The 17,975-nt window shown below is 41.1% G+C and overlaps 2 protein-coding genes across 12 annotated transcripts in view; one reads left to right on the top strand and one right to left on the bottom strand.

The window, feature by feature from the left end:
- Nucleotides 1–5,681: 5,681 nt before the first annotated feature.
- On the bottom strand, nucleotides 5,682–15,353 carry LOC149304055 (alpha-2,8-sialyltransferase 8F-like). 6 transcript variants are annotated; one of them, XM_089480143.1, is made up of 7 exons: nucleotides 15,328–15,353; nucleotides 12,556–12,757; nucleotides 11,358–11,498; nucleotides 10,139–10,280; nucleotides 8,812–8,924; nucleotides 7,725–7,811; nucleotides 5,682–6,727 (listed from the first exon to the last, which is right to left on the bottom strand). In XM_089480143.1, exons 2-7 carry the CDS (start codon nucleotides 12,624–12,626, stop codon nucleotides 6,265–6,267), a joined length of 1,017 nt encoding a protein of 338 aa, XP_089336269.1. In that variant the 5' UTR covers nucleotides 12,627–12,757; nucleotides 15,328–15,353; the 3' UTR covers nucleotides 5,682–6,264. The 6 variants fall into 6 exon arrangements, with proteins under 6 accessions (XP_089336269.1, XP_089336268.1, XP_089336266.1 ...); XM_089480142.1 differs by lacking the exon at nucleotides 15,328–15,353 and adding an exon at nucleotides 15,193–15,285; XM_089480140.1 differs by lacking the exon at nucleotides 15,328–15,353 and adding an exon at nucleotides 13,967–14,313.
- The window catches only part of LOC149304054 (C-type lectin domain family 4 member D-like), a 24,386-nt gene continuing 19,378 nt past the window's right edge, over nucleotides 12,968–17,975 (top strand). For 2 of the 6 annotated variants that reach the window (XM_089480152.1, XM_089480154.1), the window contains exon 1: nucleotides 16,625–17,087. The gene's annotated coding sequence lies outside the window, so the exon portion shown is untranslated. Of the gene's footprint in view, nucleotides 12,988–15,078; nucleotides 15,238–16,624; nucleotides 17,266–17,975 lie in introns of those variants that run through there. The other 4 variants (XM_089480151.1, XM_089480149.1, XM_089480150.1 and 1 more) reach the window with 3 other exon arrangements.

Genomic DNA, 17,975 nt, shown 5'->3' with positions numbered 1-17,975 from the left:
TGTGGGAGTTGCTGTTTGTATCTTGCTCTTTTCCCAGAACTGAGATTCAGAGCAGCTTCATGATATTAAAATAAAAATACAATTAAAAACATAGAATCGGTCAGCCCTCCGTATCCTTGGATTCTGTATCCATGTATTCAGCATCCATGTTTTAAAAACATTTTAAAAGGTATATAAATTGATTTTGACATTTTATATAAGTGACATCATTTTACTTTGCCAATGTATTTGATGGGGTTTGAGCATCCACGGATTTTGGTATCCGTGTGTGTGTGTGTGTGTGTGTGTCCTGGAACCAAATCCCAGCACCCACCGTACTCACCCAAATCTGCACCCCCTTCATCTAGCAAGGGGTACAGTGTTGTTGTTAACCACACTCAAGTCGATCTTGACTCATGGCGAACCTGTGGATGAGACATCTCCAAGACTCCCTATCCTCCACTACTCTTCCCAGTTTCTGCGGATTCATACCTGTGACCTCCTTAATTGAGTCCATGCATCTAACATGTAGTCTTCCTCTCTTCTTAATTCCTTCCACTTTTCCCAACTTTTGCTCCTTGGGCTAGTTTAGGCCATTGGGAGAGACATCCAAAAAGGACAGTCTCCCGGCACCTAGCTTTGGTCTGTGGGGAAGTAGCCTCCAGACCGCGGGACTTCCCCGTGGACCAAAAAGAACCCGCAAAAAGCGGGTTCTTCTTGCAGTGCCATTATGACGTCACAGTGCGCCAATGCGCACTCGCGACATCATACTGGCGCTGCAACGTGCGGACGCTATGCGTCCAGCACATAATGATGGCGGAACCCATCTGTACAGGGCGCTGCCATTTTGACGCCCTTGTCACTTGCGGGGGGCGTGTAGAAGCACCGCCTTGCACATGACGAGGGCGTCCTATCACACCCGTCTATACTGAGCCATTATTGTCTTTTCTAATGGGTCATGTCTTCTCATGATGGGACCAAAGTACAACAGCCTCAGTTTAGTCATTTTTGCCTAAAGGGAAATTTCAGGCTTGATCTGCTTTAGGATCCACCTATTTGTTCTTTTTGCTGTCCATGGTATTCTCAGCAATCTTCTCCAGCACCACATCATAAATGAGTTTATTTTCTTCCTGTCCGTTTTCTTCCTGTCCAGCTCTCACATCCATACATGGTAATGGGGAATAGAATTTCTTGTACAATTCTGACTTTCGTGCTTAGTTGTATATCTTTGCTCTTTAGGACCTTTTCTAGTTCTTTCATAGCAGTCTTCTAATTTCTTGACTGCAGTAACCACTCTGATCTATGTTTGATTACAGGTATAGGAACTCTTCTACTATTTCTATTTCCTTGTCATCTAAATTGAACTTGTGGAGATCCTCCATGGTCATTATTTTTGTTTTCTTTATGTTCAACCTTAAGCCTGCACTTTGATTTGCACTTTGAAATCAGTGTGCAATAACTGAAGTAAGCTGGGGACAAAGAGGGAAAGTGAGAGGATGAGAGTGACTCTATGGCCAACTTTGACAGAGGTTGCACTGGAGGACCTAGAGATTCCTAGAGAAAACAGTTTTCCTGGTACTGTAGGTCCTCCTGCATAATTCTATGGTCAGTCTCTGGCAGATGTTGATCATTAATAGATTCTTAAGGAAGCACTCACTCAGGTAAAAAAAAAGTAATGTTATTTGTAGTTTTTCCACTTTCATGGGAATCCTGCGTCTCTAACTGCAGCGAATGTATAAGCCACTTTAGTTAACAATTGCTTGGTCCTGAGAAAGATGGACATTTACATGCTGTGGTTTCCTTAGAAGAAAAGGTCATTATGGAACTGTTTTGTGGACTCGGGGAGGAGAGCTTTTTTAATGTATGGGAAATATCAACATTCTTTTTGGATCAATTTTGGATCCTTTGAACAGCCATATTCAAGTAGATGCTGTTTCCACTGTTTAGTCGGATGCCCCTTCAGCTTGAACTGGGACAAAGGGTGTATTTATACAGTGAGGCAGCTGTGTTGGCTATAGCTCTGATACAGCTATGAACAAACAACAGCTAGCAATATAATCTCAAAAGAAAATAAATCTTCTTCTCGGCTTTTTATTATAGTTTTACCCACTATGCCATCACACGGCTGATAAATTAGTTGTCTCTGGAGTGCATACAAAACATCCATAAAACAAATTCACATCCAGCCTTCTTGGAGTTTTTGGAAGTCCACTTTTTGGTTTTGAAAAATAGGTATTTTGGGCATTAAATAAAGGAGGGACGTGTGCAACCTATTTGCAGATCCTAGACCCACTTCGCACAAGAATAACCCATGATAGATTTGTCTTAGGGTCACCATAAGTCAGAAATGACTTGAAGGTACACAACAAGAAGAGGCAGAAAATAATGTGGGCATTCTGGAGATATTGAAGAGCACAAAAATGGCTTTCAGGAGCTCTATGGCTGAAATTTGCTCACTCTATCTATAGATCAGGGTTGGGCAAGTGCACAGGGGCCAGAGACCAATTTCCCCCTCTTCATGGACTCCATGTACTAACTCCCTCCCAGCTGTGCTCCCCCAAATCTCTATTTTTGTCGGAGCCTTCCCAAAATTGAGATTGCAAATATTTTTGCATCACTTGGGTTGCCATTACGAGAAGGGCTCTAAAAAGATTGAGATATTTGGAGGTACTGGGAAAATAACTGGGTGGGGCCAGGAGTGTTTTAGCAAGTTTGGAGAGATTGTTTTGGGGTGAAAATGCTCAAAAACTGTGCCAATGTTTTAAAAATTGGGGTGTTGAGGGCACTGGTTGGAGTTTCAGGGGCAGCAACAATGGGATTCAGAGGTCGCATGTGTCCCGTGGGCCATACTTTCTCCATCCTTAGATGGTACAAATGCAAGACAGGAATTCGTGGGGTAGACGCCAAAATTACAGATGGGATGAAAGGTTTATTTTCCTGGTATGAAAGATTGATGTAATTAGAACAGGTCTGACCATTTATCCCTTAGTTTTTGTGAAATTTTCTGCTACATTGGCATCAGAACTTCAGGGCAAAGGTAGAGGTCTCCTCTGACCACTCTCTGTCGCTGACACAACACAGTTATAGCATTATGATTCCACTTTAACTGCCATTGGTGCATCCTATAGAATCTGGGGATTTGTAGTTTGGTGAGGCACTTGAGTGCCTTGGCAGATAATTCTAAGTGCCCTTCTCTAAAACTGAAAATTCCAAGATTTCATAGGATATTATCATGGTACTTGGTGGAATCATAGTGCTATAATTGTGAATTGTGAAAGGGGGCCCTAAGATTATATATAGTTAATGGTTTGGATGGAACAGATTATAGCCCACAAAACCACAAAGGTTCATGCTGTTAAAAAAACCCATAAGAATATCCTATGAGTCTTAAAGATCCTCCAGCCAAGTGTCTGGATTCTGGGTGTTGTAGTTATAAAAAGTATAAGCTCTAAAGATGCCACATGAACCTTTGTTTTTCTGCAGCAGATTGTAGCCATTTGAAAATCACTTGCTACATACTTTATTAAAATCAGGGCTTGAATCTTCTATATACCCACAATACTTCTGGAAAATCTCTCTTCCCTTTTGTGTTGGTTATGACGCGTGTTTCAGCTCAAGTATGCATGTTAGTGTGAATGCACAGTTTAACTCCTCCCTGCAAATGGTCTTGAGCACCAAACTGGGAAAGTAAGGCAGGAGACCTTGAATTAGAGATCTTGGCAAAGGTGAAGTTCCTGGTTGCGACACTTGAGAATTGTCACAAAAATTTTCCAAAAATGTTAAACAAATAATGATTCAACATAGTGGTCATTTTCCTACGTAACTTGATCTGATGTTAGCTATTTGGCTTTGTTTCCATATTTGTCTTGAATCTCTTGCCTGCACTAGAAAAAAAATGTTCTCCTGAAAGTGGCAAAGTAAGAAAAATGAAGACATCTGGTTTCAGTTCAGGATGCGACAATTATAAAAATCAAGACAAGTGCAAAGGTAATGTGATCAAAGCATAAAAATTACAATACAATCTTGTTTTTTTCTAGAATGATTCTTCTGAAAATAAGTCTTCCTTATCCAGAATTCCAAAATCGAAAATATTCCAAAACCCAAAACTGTCCACATGGGTGGCTGAAATAGTGACATCTTCACTTTTGGATGGTTCAGTGTACACAAACTTTGTTTCATGCACAACATTATTTAAAATATTGTGTATAAAATTACCTTCAGGTTACGTGTATAAGGTGTATATGAAACATTGGTCCAAAACACACTGCAGAAATAATCCAGTTTGAGATAATAATCCAGTTTGAGACCTGCCCTGGCTCAATGCTAGGGAATTCTGGGAACTGTAGTTTTGTGAGACATTTAGCCTGCTCTGCCTGAGAGCTGTGGTGCCACAATAAACTACAAGTCCCAGGATTTCCTAGTACTGAGCCAGGACAGTTAAAGCAGTCTCAAATTGGATTATTTCTGCAGTGTGTTTTGGACCATAAATGATTTTCACAATTAGACTTGGGTCCCATCTCCAAGATATTTCATTATGTATATGCAAATATTCCAATATCCAAAAAAACTCTGAAATCCAAAACACTTCTGGTCCCATTTCAGATTTAGAATAAGAGAGCATTTCAGATAAGGGAAACTTAATCTGTATTCAAAAGTGTAATAGGATTACAATTTGAAGTACGGTATGCTTTCTATAACAAAGTGACTACTATAACACAACCTCAAAAAAAAATCTTAATGCCCCAATTTCTTTAAAAAGAGAAACAAAAAGAATTTTTGGTGCATCAAGCCAAGGAACAAAATAACCACTGCATCTTTGCAAGCAGATCAGAAAAAGGCTTGGCCACTTTTTCATGGGGTTTTGGAAACAGACTTCTAGAAGGAGGTGGGCTGAGGCAACAGATATTAGATGCATCATATTGCTCTCAATGGTTTGGGATTTGTTTTGAGGTTTAAGAGTTCCACTTCATATAAGGTTCTTTCTTTAGCCCTGAATAAATGGTGTGGGGTCTTTTTTTATATAATGATATTAGACTGGATCCATGCTACATTCACTGCATCCGACTGCGAAATCAGTGTGCAAAGGTTATCGTGACTTGTGACAGGTTGGTGTCTTTGTGTGAAGATGCTCTCAAAGTAATCTACCCACAGTTAGTCAACCTTGGACTAGCAGTTAGAACTGCACACTCCTATAGGAAGTTGTAAAAATGTGTCTTTTGTTGTCCAGCTAGAGAAAGGACACACTTTTACAACTATCTTCTGCGTAAAAAGAACGATGTCATGCAATTCCAAAATCTGAAATATTCCAAAATCCAAAACTGACCACGTGGGTGGCTGAAACAGCACAGAGAAAGCCACTACTCTCTGGCTCTGTTTCTGCTTTATTTTCTTTTGTTGTAAGACTCTAGGTTTCCTAATGCAATGGAAAAACAGGAGAGGCCTGTCCTAGGGAATTACTACTTACATTCCTGCAGTTTAAAAAGTTCCAAGTAGTATGGCAGGAAAGGGTCCTAATAAGATTTGGAGGTGAAAGAGGAGAAATGAGTGTTACAGAAGCTTTCCTTTTGGGGTGTCTAGGCATTACCATTTACAATTCAGCTAGAAAACAGGAGAGGGCTCTTAGTGGCACTGCTGCTAAAAGACTAGCCACCAATGGCTATTCTGCCTAGAGCAAATGGACACTGAAGTCAAACATTTAGTGGACCACACTATTTATTTGAGTCAATCGGTATTCTATTTTTCCACAATGAAATGAGAATAATCACAATATTTTACAATATAAGAAGCAAGAAGAAAGCAAAGAGATATTAGCACTAGAGAAAAACCAATTGTACTATTCAGATAACTCTTATCAAGCATTTTTGGAAGCTTGTTTCGGTAATAACAATATAACTAGAGGACCTATTGGACCTCCCCAGGAAAAAACAGCTTTGGTTGAGCAATTGGAGAAGATTCTCTCAAGTGTCCTGAGCTAGCTAGCTTCAGCCATAGTCAAGATGCAGACAAAATAGTCTCCTACTAGAAGGACATTTATGCTCTTTATGTGTCTTGCAAAAAGTCACCCAATTTATATGAACAGTCTCAGGAACAAGATACTTGCTGGTGAGTCTAATTCAAGGAAAGAGCATGTGTGAACCCCTAAATTCCAACCTTCCCCAAACCTCTCCAAAAACATTTACACATTTTTCAGGTGGGAAAAAAAACCCCTCACATGCCTGGCATTGTAATGAAAACCCATTGCTCAGTTTGCCATTGGGTCATGTGACCCCCTCCATTTCCTGACCCTTATTGACATTTTCCATATTGTAAAAGCAACACATTCTGTGCATACATGTGAAGATAAAGGGAGAATTCAATGGGCATGTCATGTACATTATCATCGGGCAACTTGTTGTCATAGTAGTGGTGAGGGATGGGCTGATTGTCCAGGTCGTGCAGGAAGGGCCAGAAGCCATAGAGGGTGATGCGCTGACAGAACTCCAAAGCCATGCTAAGGAATATGAAGCCAGAAGAGAAACGATTTGGCTGCAAGTTTTTATTCCTCCAGTAGTTCTTTAGGTTAGCCTGGTACTGTGGGTTCAGGAAGAAAGCCTTCTGTGCCAGCCCAAATCTCTCTATTGTATGCATAGCACGGTAGCCCACATCACTGCTATGAGAATGTGTGAAGATGGGAAGGAAGATGAGGGCATCTCTGTAAAGGCCCAAAGCATCTGCAAAGGGTTTCTGCTCAGCCAGCAAGTGATGGAATCTGAAGGAAGAGTGAAAAGAGGCTTGCATTCAGTAAATGAAGGGGGAAAGGCTTATGATGTAAATCAATAAAGTGGCTCCATGGCTGTTGAGACTGGGGCTGGAGAGATGAAAGCTTGATGCTCACTGAGCTAAAGTTATTCTGTCATGCAGACTCACTCTACTAGATTGGTTCTGCCCCTCTTCCAACTAGTTGTTAACAGAAAACCTGTGTTTCTGGTATGCAGAGGGAAATGAATGACAAGGGATGCATGTTCAAAGAAATAACTGTTTAAAGCTGAACTGTATGCCAGCTTTTTGAGAGAAAGACAATAGCTTGGTGACTGAACAGATGCTTTGTGTGCAAAAAGTTCAATCCTTTGCTATCTCAAGTTTCAAAGGCTCAGTTAATAGCTAATGGGAATGGCCCTGAACTCCTAAAGAGCTAGTGTTAGTGAGAGCAGATAATGCTGGGTCTGGTTGATACTGTATATAGGGATGCCTCAGATCTGAATGCAGAGTGTTTTTGTTGTTGTGTGCCTTCAAGTGGTTTCCAACTTATGGTGATCCTAAGGTGGGCCTATCATGGGGTTTTCTTGGCAAGATTTGTTCAGAGGAGGTTTTCCATTGCCTTCCCCTGGGGCTGAGAGTTTTAGTGAGAGGTAAATGGTGGAGGCGATCTGTGCATACCTGTTTTGGGATGGTGGTGCATGAACCTCTGGTTCAAATTTCTGTGGTCCTTATAGCACTAAGATTCCAATTTAACTACCATATCTTAAGGAATCCTAGGGTTTGAAGTTTGGTGAAGCACTACAACTCTCTGGCTGAGAATTTTAAATACCTCTCCCTGAACTACAAATCTCATGATTCCATAGGATGGTACCATAGCAGTTAAAGTGAAATCATGGTGTTATAATTGTGCAATGTGACAGGGCTTTTAGTTGATAATGTTAATCATACATCACTCTTATCATCCGAATGAGCCAATACACCTGATGTAGAGTTAGAAATCCCCTTACTTATTTTTAAGGATGCTGGGGTTAATGGTAATCAAACTTGTCTTGGTTCCCACATCTTCAGAGAAGTTCATGGGAGGCAGGTTGAACCTGGATTGGGAAGACAAGAGTGGAAAAAATGCATCAAAGTCAGTGTCAGCTGTCAGGTATGTGGTATTTTGGGCTCTGTAAGTAAAATCAAGATTTGCTCTTGAGGTTTTAAAGCTTTTCCAATTTTCTCTTTCTGTTTTCAGTAACATGGAGACTATGTTTTTTGCCTTCCAGGGTGGCAACTTTGCAGCACTGAATTGTGATCCCTTCCTTCCTTCCTTCCTTCCTTCCTTCCTTCCTTCCTTCCTTCTTTGCTTTTTTTCATAACACACATAAACAATGCTTGCCTCAACCCTTTGCAAAGCTGCAGTTTTCCAAATTAGAAAATATCAATAAAACTTCTTCCTTGCCCCTTTAATTTAAGGTGGATCATACTATTCTGTCAAGGTTCTTCTGCCTCAAATAGAGAATGCACAGTTTTGAGGTCAGCCCTTAATACAATTTGGACCCTGTGGTGTCATATCCCTATTAGAGGACTCATCCAGTGAAGACAAGTTCAAGCACCCTTACCTAAGTATGATAAGGAGCCCTCTGCCTCCAAAGATCCTTGATATTACAGGACTTGAATCGCTAGACAGAAGCAGCATGGCAATAGAGGCAAAAGAGAAGGCTGAACTCCTTTCAAGTCCTCAAGCTACCAGAAGAGAACTCCATTTGGGAAATTTGGGAACTGCAAATTTCGAGCCTAATTGGGAAATTATTTGTTCACTACTCAGTACTACAACATGTACTTCTCACACAGGAGTTCCCAGGTTCAATCTTTTGGACTTGCAGGGAGGGGTGGAAAACTACTCTAAATCCTGGAGTGTGTTAATCTACATTGACAATATTGGCCAACATGGAATGATGGTCTGACAGAGTAAAAACAACTTCAGTTTTCAAGCACAAGGCTTGCTGATATATACACAATAAGGACGTGGTGATACCCAGGTCCTCCACTTGAGATCCTCCTGCCTTGTGTACTTGAAATGTAGACTGTTACCTTCAAAGAAAGAGTTACCTGACTACTAGATCTGCCTGGTCAATCTCATGTCCACAATTGCTGTTTCGCAAGGTTCCACCATTGCCCACCACCGCACAGTTCTTGTAATGAGACTGTGAGAAGGGTGATGTCTAGATTTTTTTGAGGCATGGGAACAGAATTGAAAATATTTGTTTTAAAAAAATTAAATGTACAAAAGATATATTTAAGATTTACAGAAAAAAAGTTAATCCAGTGATGATTATACCAGAATTAATAATTCTAACATTGCAAAGATAGCCTATCTTTGTATGAATCTGTTTTGTGTTGCTATTTTATTATGGATTTGGATGTAGTACATTAGATTCAATTCAGTGCACCAAGTTCCTGCACTGAACAAGGAACTGGATTTGATGCCTTATGAGTCCCCTTCAAACTTTATGGTTCTATGATTCTATAAGCCACACTGTCCTAGATTCTATAAAACCAGCTTCATACAGGTAGGGTGACAGATTTATTCTAGTAAAAGAGACTAAGTATTTTGATTACTGTTAGAAAATCAAACCCTGTTTCAGTATCATCTGATGCTGATGTTGTTAGGGCAGATACCTGAAAGGTAAGTTATGTAAACCTAGTATGGCCATTATTGGTGTATTATTGATTCAGTTGGCCAAATGAATGTGCTCTCTTAAGTACATATTAAACTATCTTATTCAGACCATTGGTCTATTTAGGACAGTATGTTACTCCAGCTGATAGCAGTCCTCTAGGATCTCAGGCACAGTGCTTTTCCAGCTCTGCTAACTGAAATCATTTATTTCAAGATTGGAAATATATTCCCGTTCAAGGGCCAAATTCAATTTTAAAGAAGTTCTTAGGAGACAAATTTTAGTGATGAGCAAGATCAAAGGCTACAAGGCCCCCAAGTATCGTATACTGTTGCTTAGCCAGTATCTAAGCCATAGAAGAAACATTCTAGTTGGCCTGAGGAAAGTCATATATAAAAGTTGGAAACCATCATATGATGATGTCATGGGATCAGGAAGGCAGTATGACCATCTGGGAAGACAGTATGGCCCTGTGGAAAATCCAAGAGGGCTGGATTGGGATGCCACGAGGACTGGGTTCAGCCCCATGCCATGAGATTCCTCACCTCTGCTTAAATTGCAGTGCCAAGGATTGATCCTGAGACCTTTTGCATTACAATATGTATGTGCTACCACTTAGGTGAAATCCTTCCCCTAATGCTTGTTCCTTTGCCATTTCAAATTAGTTCCCCACCACATCCAAAAACAATGCAAAACAAATCCCCAAAAGGAAATACCTGTATATATTTATAGTTTATAATAATATTTTTTCCACTCACCTCTGGCAGCAGCTTTATGAGCTCAGCTTCCACAGCTATTTTGATATTTTCCTCCAAATAGCTAATATTTGATCCTAGAGGTGTGTTTTCCTTGGTTAGGACTAACTGGAAGGAAGCATTGCAGCATTGCTCTAGTTCTGCCCTGCAAGGGGATAGTTCCTAGTGAGAGGTTTGAAGTTTATAAATATGAAATAGCTATGTTCATGTTATTCATTTGTATGAAGAAACCGGGACAAAGCTTGCCACAGACAAGCTCTGCTTAAGCAATTGAAGCTGCACTTTGCTCTTTCCTGTAAGAGAGCCTGACCGCAATCCTATTTCGTTAATTAGCTTCCTTCGCAAGGCAACGGCTGAAGAAACTCCTTGCTAGTAACTTCAAGCCTAACTCATGAATTTTTGAACCTTGCACCCTTATTAGGTAGTGGGCTGTTCTTGCTTTTGTAATTGGCTTATGCTAGGATATAGAGAAGTAGGAAAATGTATAAGAATGTGAAAGATACTAAGCAAGGCGCGGCAGTTTTGGATTCACCTTCTTGGTGAGCTGCCAGCCCCGATCGGTGAAATAAACCTGTGTCTTACTCTGGACCACATCTCGAACTCTGAGTCTCCTTTGTTGCTGGGCACTCCAAGAACCTTCCCGGAAGGGAAAAGCTTTGCTCATATTTCCCTTACACTAGATTAGTGTTAATACCACAAGGAATGATACGAATATCTTGCAGACAACCTTGCCACTGCAAAGACACTGCTATCCCACTGTAATTTTGCTTCTCTCCACTTTTTCAAATCTTTAAAGCTTTGCACAGCCAGGAGAGACTGTTCATGCTGCATCAGCCCATTCAACATTTCAGCTCTAACCATTAGGAAATATTATTTGCACTTTGAATAACGATAGCCAAAAGCCGGACGATGATAATAATTGTTTCATTTTTGTTGAACATTCTTCTTGAAGAGAGGAAGAAACATCTGTTTTTCGCTGCCTGTTTTGTTGTTGTTTTGGTAGGAGGGTTTGTATGGCTTTGAGTTGAATTTTTGTTCAATTTTAATACTGCTGTCTATTATTGTTTCTAAGCTTATTTATTAAAGTAGAAAAAACAGCTTTTGCTGTGCGACTGTACTTATATGGACACATTAAGGTCTTGTAATGGGGTATAAACAGTATATTTTTGGTTCCAGTTCATCTATGTATGCTTTTGAACAGATAAGAGAATAGTGCTATTACCTGTATCGAGCCACTTCTATGGCATTGGGTTCCCAAGGATATCTCCGTGTGAGCAGCAAATGTTTTAGTCTTATCTTGTCCTGCCTTGATAATTCATTTTTCCAATGCCAATAGCCTGTTTTCCAGTGAAAGCGGACATGTCTAAGAAAAAGGAGAGAGTGAAACACAGTGCACATGCATATACATGCTCTCTCACAGACATATACACAACCAAAAAGCCATAATAACATTTCTCCAAGGGGACGTTGCTTCCCAGATACAACTTGTGAAATTGCATGCAATTTCTTCTATTATGAAATACAATCATTGGCAATTTGAGTTCTTACTCTTATTTCCCTTGTTCTCTGGTTTTACATGTTATTGCTATAATTTGACTGTATATTCATGTTTTTACAACTGTTATAAAACATGTTGTTGAAAGTTAGGGCAGAAGTATTGGACATCAATAAATATGCACTCTTAAACTGTTTCTTAAGGAGCATCTTAAGAGCAAGTTGTCTGTGGGAATAGACCAGGTATTTCTTCTTCAGAAAACAGAGCAGACAAAAAGTTCCTGCCTTGTGGATCCATTCCTTTCTCCAACCTGAAAGTCAGGACCATCTTCATTTGTCTTCTCAAATTAGTCTTCCAACCAGTAAATGCTTTTTTTCCAAGTGGCCTTCCATATTCAGACAAAAGCCCACCGTGACAACAGCCAAGTATCTTTAGGGAATCCTTCTTCTCTCAATAGCCTGATACTTCAGAGGTTCAAATTCAATGATTTTGGATTATTTCAGTGTTTGCACAGGGAGCAAACCTACTGTAAAATATGGGAATAAATGGGTAGCTGTGACCATGTTTAGAGCAAAGGGACCTTGAAGCACCTTTGAGACTAACTGTGCAAAAGAAGTTGTACCATAAGCTTTCGCAGACTTGTTGGTCTACTTCCTCAGATGCAGTAAGACTCCATATAGTTTCAAGACAGAAATGTCACTGAGATACTGAAATTCCACTCAGCTGATTTCCAGTGACTGTTCCCCTTACTAGGGAGTTAACAGATTGCCTTAAAAGTCCAATTATTCTTTTGGGTTCTTCTCTTGGGGGGAAATTGGATTTCTTTTCAATGTACTATGTAACATCCCTACAATGTACACTTGATAAAGTTAATCTGTTTTACTTTTCTAGCTTCTGAGGTTTTGAAAGATTATATTTCCATTACCTGAAAAGAATGACAAAGTGGACGAGGCAGGCCAGATAGAAGCACCATTTAAGTATCTGGTAGCTTGCCATAAGGGCGAAGGATGTGGGAAGCTTCAAGTCACCGTCCTATTTCTTTGGCAGTATTTAGTTCCTTCAGCTGTGTTCAGTTACGTAGCCTTGTACCAGACAATATCAGTCACACTTACGTTGACTCAATAAACCTGTTTAAAAAAACAAAGTCGCCATACTTCATTTACTGTTCTTCATTCCAGAACCCATGAATTTATATCCCAATCCAGCAGGAAAATGTCATATGAGCATAACATACAGCTCTCAGTCTAACCAAATATCACCTCCCAAGCATCAGGTAGGATTTTCAGATCTCAAGGCCTTCTGCAGTTCTGAGGCCAAGGGCAAGAAATCTCAAGGAAAGAGCACTGCCTTGTAACATGTGAGTGCATATATTTTCCTCGTTACTTGGACTTGTTGGTGGTTTGCTTTTTTATCCTCTCTGCAACATTAGGCTGATGTATCATAGAATCATAGAGGTGGAAGAGACCACAAGGGCCACCCAGACCAACCCCATTCTGCCATGCAGGAACTCTCAATCAAAGCATAGCTGACAGATGGCCATCCAGCCTCTGTTTAAAGACTTCCAAGGAAGGAGACTCCGCTACACTTCGAGGAAGGAGTGTGTTCCACTGTCGAACAGCCCTTACTGTCAGGAAATTCCTCCTAATGTTGAGGTGGAATCTCTTTTCCTGGAGCTTCCATCCATTGTTCTGGATCTGGGTCATATCCAGCTCCTAACCGTCTGTTCTCCAGGTTAAACACCCCCAGCTCTCTTGAGTCCTTCCACATAAGGGATAGTTTCCAGACCTTTGACCATTTTGGTTGCCCTCCTCAGTCTGGACACACTCCAACCTCTCAACATCCCTTTTGAATTGTGACCCCTGGGAATATGGAGAAACCGCAAATAACAAAAAAACCCATGTTTTTACCTGAGAGGACACCTCTCTAGGAATCTGTAGGTCCTCCACTGCAACTCTATGGTCAATGTCCGCCAAACATTGACCATAGAGTTGCACTGGAGGACTTAGATATTCCTAGAGAGAGCATACGAGTCAAATCCATGAATAATCAAATCCGCAAATATGGCGGGATGAGTGTGTGTGTGTGTATACACACACACACACACAACACCTAAACCATATGCAGGGGGGCTGCCTGACATATTCCTGACAGAGCACAGCTTTCCTTCCATCTTAGGCTGAAAATTAAGCATTTTTTAAAAAGGAGACTGAGGGTGTAGCATCCACACTGTGGAATTAAACCAGTTTGGCACCACTTTAACTGCTACAGAGTGTCAGGATTTGTAGTTTGTTGAGGCAATCAGCCTGGTCTATCCAAGAGCTCTCATGCCTCCTCACCAAAACCCATAAATCCCAGGGCCGTTAAAAGTGGCGTCAAAGTGGCTTAATTCTGTGGTGCGGCTGCATCCTGAGGAGATTCTGGGAACTCAGAAAACAAAAACAAGAAGAGCATAGACAGTTGCAGAGAAAGGGGGGGGGGGGAGATAAAAAGACCCAGGCAGAAAAAAGCCATGAAGGAGATAGCAGTCGCTCTCTCACCACCATCTTATGCCTTCACACGGCAACGTTTTGTTCAGTGGCTGAGCTGTTGTGTGATTGTGACAAGAGCCTGAGGCCTACACTTAGGGTTGCAATAATGGAGGACCTCCAAACCGGGACAAATGTAGGACAAGGTTTGAAAATGTAGGACATTTTTTTTTAAATTTCCTGGCTAGGAAATTAAAAAAAAAAGTCCTAGATTTTTAAACCTTGTCCTCCTCCTCCTCCTCCCGGCCTGGGAGGGAGCCTAGGCCGGCTCCCAGGCCGGGAAGGGCGCGGGGAAGCTTGGCATCGCGGCGATCGCCACGGTGCCAGGCTTCCTCCTCCTCCTCCCGGCCTGGGAGGGAGCCTAGGCCGGCTCCCAGGCCGGGAAGGGCGCGGGGAAGCTTGGCATCGCGGCGATCGCCGCGGTGCCAGGCTTCCTCCTCCTCCTCCCGGCCTGGGAGGGAGCCTAGGCCTGCTCCCAGGCCGGGAAGGAGGCAGAGGCCGCTCCTCATCGCGGCGATCGCCGCGATGAGAGCAGTCTCCGCTTCCTCCCCGGCTTAGGAGGAAGCCTGGGCCTGGCTCCCAGGCCGGGAAGGAGGCGGGGGCCGTCCCTCATCGCGGCGATCGCCACGAGGGGAAGCGGCCTCCTCCTCCTCCCGGCCTGGGAAGAAGCCTCGGCCGGCTCCCAGGCCGGGAAGGAGGCGGGGGCCGCCCCTCATCGCGGCAATCGCCACGAGGGGAAGCGGCCTCCTCCTCCTCCCTGGCCTCGCGCAGGCCTTGGAGGACCCCGCGGCTGGAGCTCCGACCGCAGAGCCGCCTCGAAGGCCTCGCTGGGGCCCGGGAGGGAGCGTCTCCGCGGCTGGAGCTCCAACCGCGGAGAGCCTTCCCAGGCCTCAGCAAGGCCTTGGAGCCGCCGCAGGGCCTGAGGTGGCCGCGGTGGGCGGGGCCGTCCCGGTTTGGGCGCCAAACCGGACCGGGACCGGGTTGGCACCACCCAAACCGGGATTGTCCCGCCCCCCGGCGGGATATGGCAACCCTACCTACACTTGGGTCCCAGCAGGATTGTGTAGCCAGAAACAGGCCTGGTGTGTGTGCCTTCAAGCCTCATGTCGACTTATGGCAACCCCATTCATTTCATAAAGTTTTCTAGTCCCATCCTCTGAAATATAGCTTACACAGCCCTTGGTATCCACTGGCCATCTCCCATACAAGTACTAACCAGGGCTGGCCCCTGCTTAGCTTGATGTAATGCAGATTAGACCAAAGTTAGACAGACAAATACAACAATTTAACGTGGCCTCCCTATATTCCTTCTTAGAAAAGTCTGTTTATTTATTTATTTCATTTATTTTTATATTATTATTATATCTATATTGTGCTATAAATCTACATGGCGCTTTACAGACATCATAAAATCAAAACATAACCTTCCAAGAGTGTACAATCAAATAAATCATAAGATAAAAATAATATACCGTGATTACATGAATTATCTCATTATTTTTCAGATTTTTTTATTTTATTTATTTTATTTATTTTTTATTTTTTTTTCAGATTTTATTTTTTTCAGATATTATACAGTGGTACCCCGGGATACGAATTGACCGCGTTACGAAATTTCCGGGTTACGAAAAAGTTAGATTTAAAAAAACTGTTCCGGGTTACGAAAGATTTTTTTTTATTTCCTGGGAATCCAAAGATTTATACATAGATAGAACATGTACGTAAAAAAGAGTACGTTGTACAGTAATACAATCCAATAGCAGAATAGAGACATATAAAATAAAATTTAAAAAAATGAAAAGTAAAAGACGTGAGCGGAAAAAAAGAAGAAAGAAAAAAAACAGAAATAAATCAATCACTCGCAAAAAGTGTATTTATTAATGCATAAATATCCCATCAATGGCCCGCAAAGCTGGAGGTTATTCCATTTTAAACATCTCCTGGAAACATACCTGTTCACATAAGCCTGATCACGTCTGCTGTGTTTTCTCTATTACAGTTGTTTTAAAACAGTTTTAAGTCAAAGTAAATAAACTAGAAATTTTATAAGTGTGTGGGGATGTTTTTATGCAATAAAAACAACTAGGGCATTAAAATTCTCTTTTTGGAGCCCTAGATCTAATTTTCACTCTCTCTCTTTCATTCTCTTGACAGAATAAAATCCCTCTCAGCATATATAAAAAGAAATCAAACAATATTAAATGTCTTAAAAACAAATTTAAAATTTAATACATAATAAACTGCTACTTGCTTAATGTTGCTTTACGCTGTTTCTGATAATATGATAATATTATCAATATAAACTTTCAAGGTGGATTCTTTTAATATGTGCATGTCTTATTTGCCCTTTTAAATTGATGTATATTTTAACAGATGTATTTTAACTGATGCTGTATATTTGTTAATTGTTGTTGTTCCATGGGGAGAGGCAGGTAAGAAATACTACTACTACTACTACTACTAATAATAATAATTTGAAACGTTTAACACTGTGCGTGGTTTGAGATACTACTATATCAAGCATTACAGTATATATCAAGAAGTATAGCAAGCGTTTGGGATACTACTATATCAAGTATTAATTTTAGAAATAAATAAATGAACTAGGGACCTGAAAGAAGACTTTGGTTTTCATGTTGTGCCTTCTTCCACTACTTTCTGACTGGGATGAATTATTATTATTATTATTGTTGTTGTTGTTGTTGTTGTTGTTTATTTCTATAGCACTGTAAATGTACACAGCAGTGTACATACAAATAATCAAATCAATAAAAATAAAACCTTTCACACACAGGCTAAACCAGAAACCGAGAACAGATTGAATGTGAATTTATTGACAGAAAGTGCTTCATGTTTGATGTAGATCATTCAATAGATGACTGCCATTATCATCTGCCATTGGTTGGAGACACAACAAAAGCCATCTGAGAAGGTTTCCCCCCTTTATTGAGATTTTAATATACAGCATTGTTGATCTCTCTGTCTTTAATCTATAGCAAATACAGCTGCTTGTCCTCCATTGCATAAATACACCTCTCCCAGCCAGAGCCTGTTTTTGGAAGAGACTTCCAGTTAAATGTTGGAAGGAAGCAGCATCTGAGTAAATCAAGGTAACAGCCTTGCCAATTTCCGAGGTATTCCCCAGAATCCGGGGAATTTAATTAATTTCTTTCTGGGGATTTTGGCTGAATATTCTGGTAAATATTGGAGAATTCTTTTGGATTTTGGTAAAACATTCTGGGGAATATCTTTGAGGCTTGTTGGCAACACTGCAAGGTAAACCATTTATTTGTTCCTTGGGGTGGTAGCATGGACTCCTCTAAGGTTCGGTATGTCACCTGGGAACCCTTGCCCTGTCCTTAAAAATCAATGCAAAATATTGGGGTAGTGGAGGCAGACTATACTTTGTTGAGACAAAAACGGGACATTGGGAAGACAAAAATGGAACAGGGCTATGTAATATTCCATATTCATGAAAACATAAGACTCTAACAAAGGTTTTATTACATGAACATATTGAGCTAACAATTATTCTTCAGTGACAAAACTCATGCAAAATTTTAGAGGGGGACAGCATTTCATGATTAGCATACCATGAATATTCCTCCGATGAAGTGATTTTACACAACAAATTTTGCTCTTTCAACATTTTATCCTAAAACATCTCACACCCCAGGACACTTTTCTTCTTCTTTTTTTGACAACCACAGTTTCAAACAGGGGTCTTCAAACCATTTTTGCAAGATAGCAGGACATTTATTCTTGAAAGCAGGACAAAATTGACATTTATATTAAAACGACAGGGCGGTCTGGATATATG

This window comes from Sceloporus occidentalis, unplaced genomic scaffold, assembly GCF_023333645.1.
Source record: "Sceloporus occidentalis isolate IW3139 unplaced genomic scaffold, rSceOcc1.0.p SCAF_14, whole genome shotgun sequence".
NCBI classification, from domain to species: domain Eukaryota; kingdom Metazoa; phylum Chordata; class Lepidosauria; order Squamata; family Phrynosomatidae; genus Sceloporus; species Sceloporus occidentalis.
This window is presented reverse-complemented; position numbering and strand designations above follow the sequence as displayed.

Bases quoted from the DNA above. Each gene is read 5' to 3' on its own strand.
- LOC149304055 (XM_089480143.1), bottom strand. From the start codon at position 12,626: ATGGCAAGCTACCAGATACTTAAATGGTGCTTCTATCTGGCCTGCCTC. The intron at 11,499-12,555 runs GTAATGGAAATA...CCTTTTTCTTAG, and splicing joins CACTTTGTCATTCTTTTCAG to ACATGTCCGCTTTCACTGGA. The intron at 6,728-7,724 runs GTAAGGGGATTT...CTCTTCCTTCAG, and splicing joins CCCAGCATCCTTAAAAATAA to ATTCCATCACTTGCTGGCTG.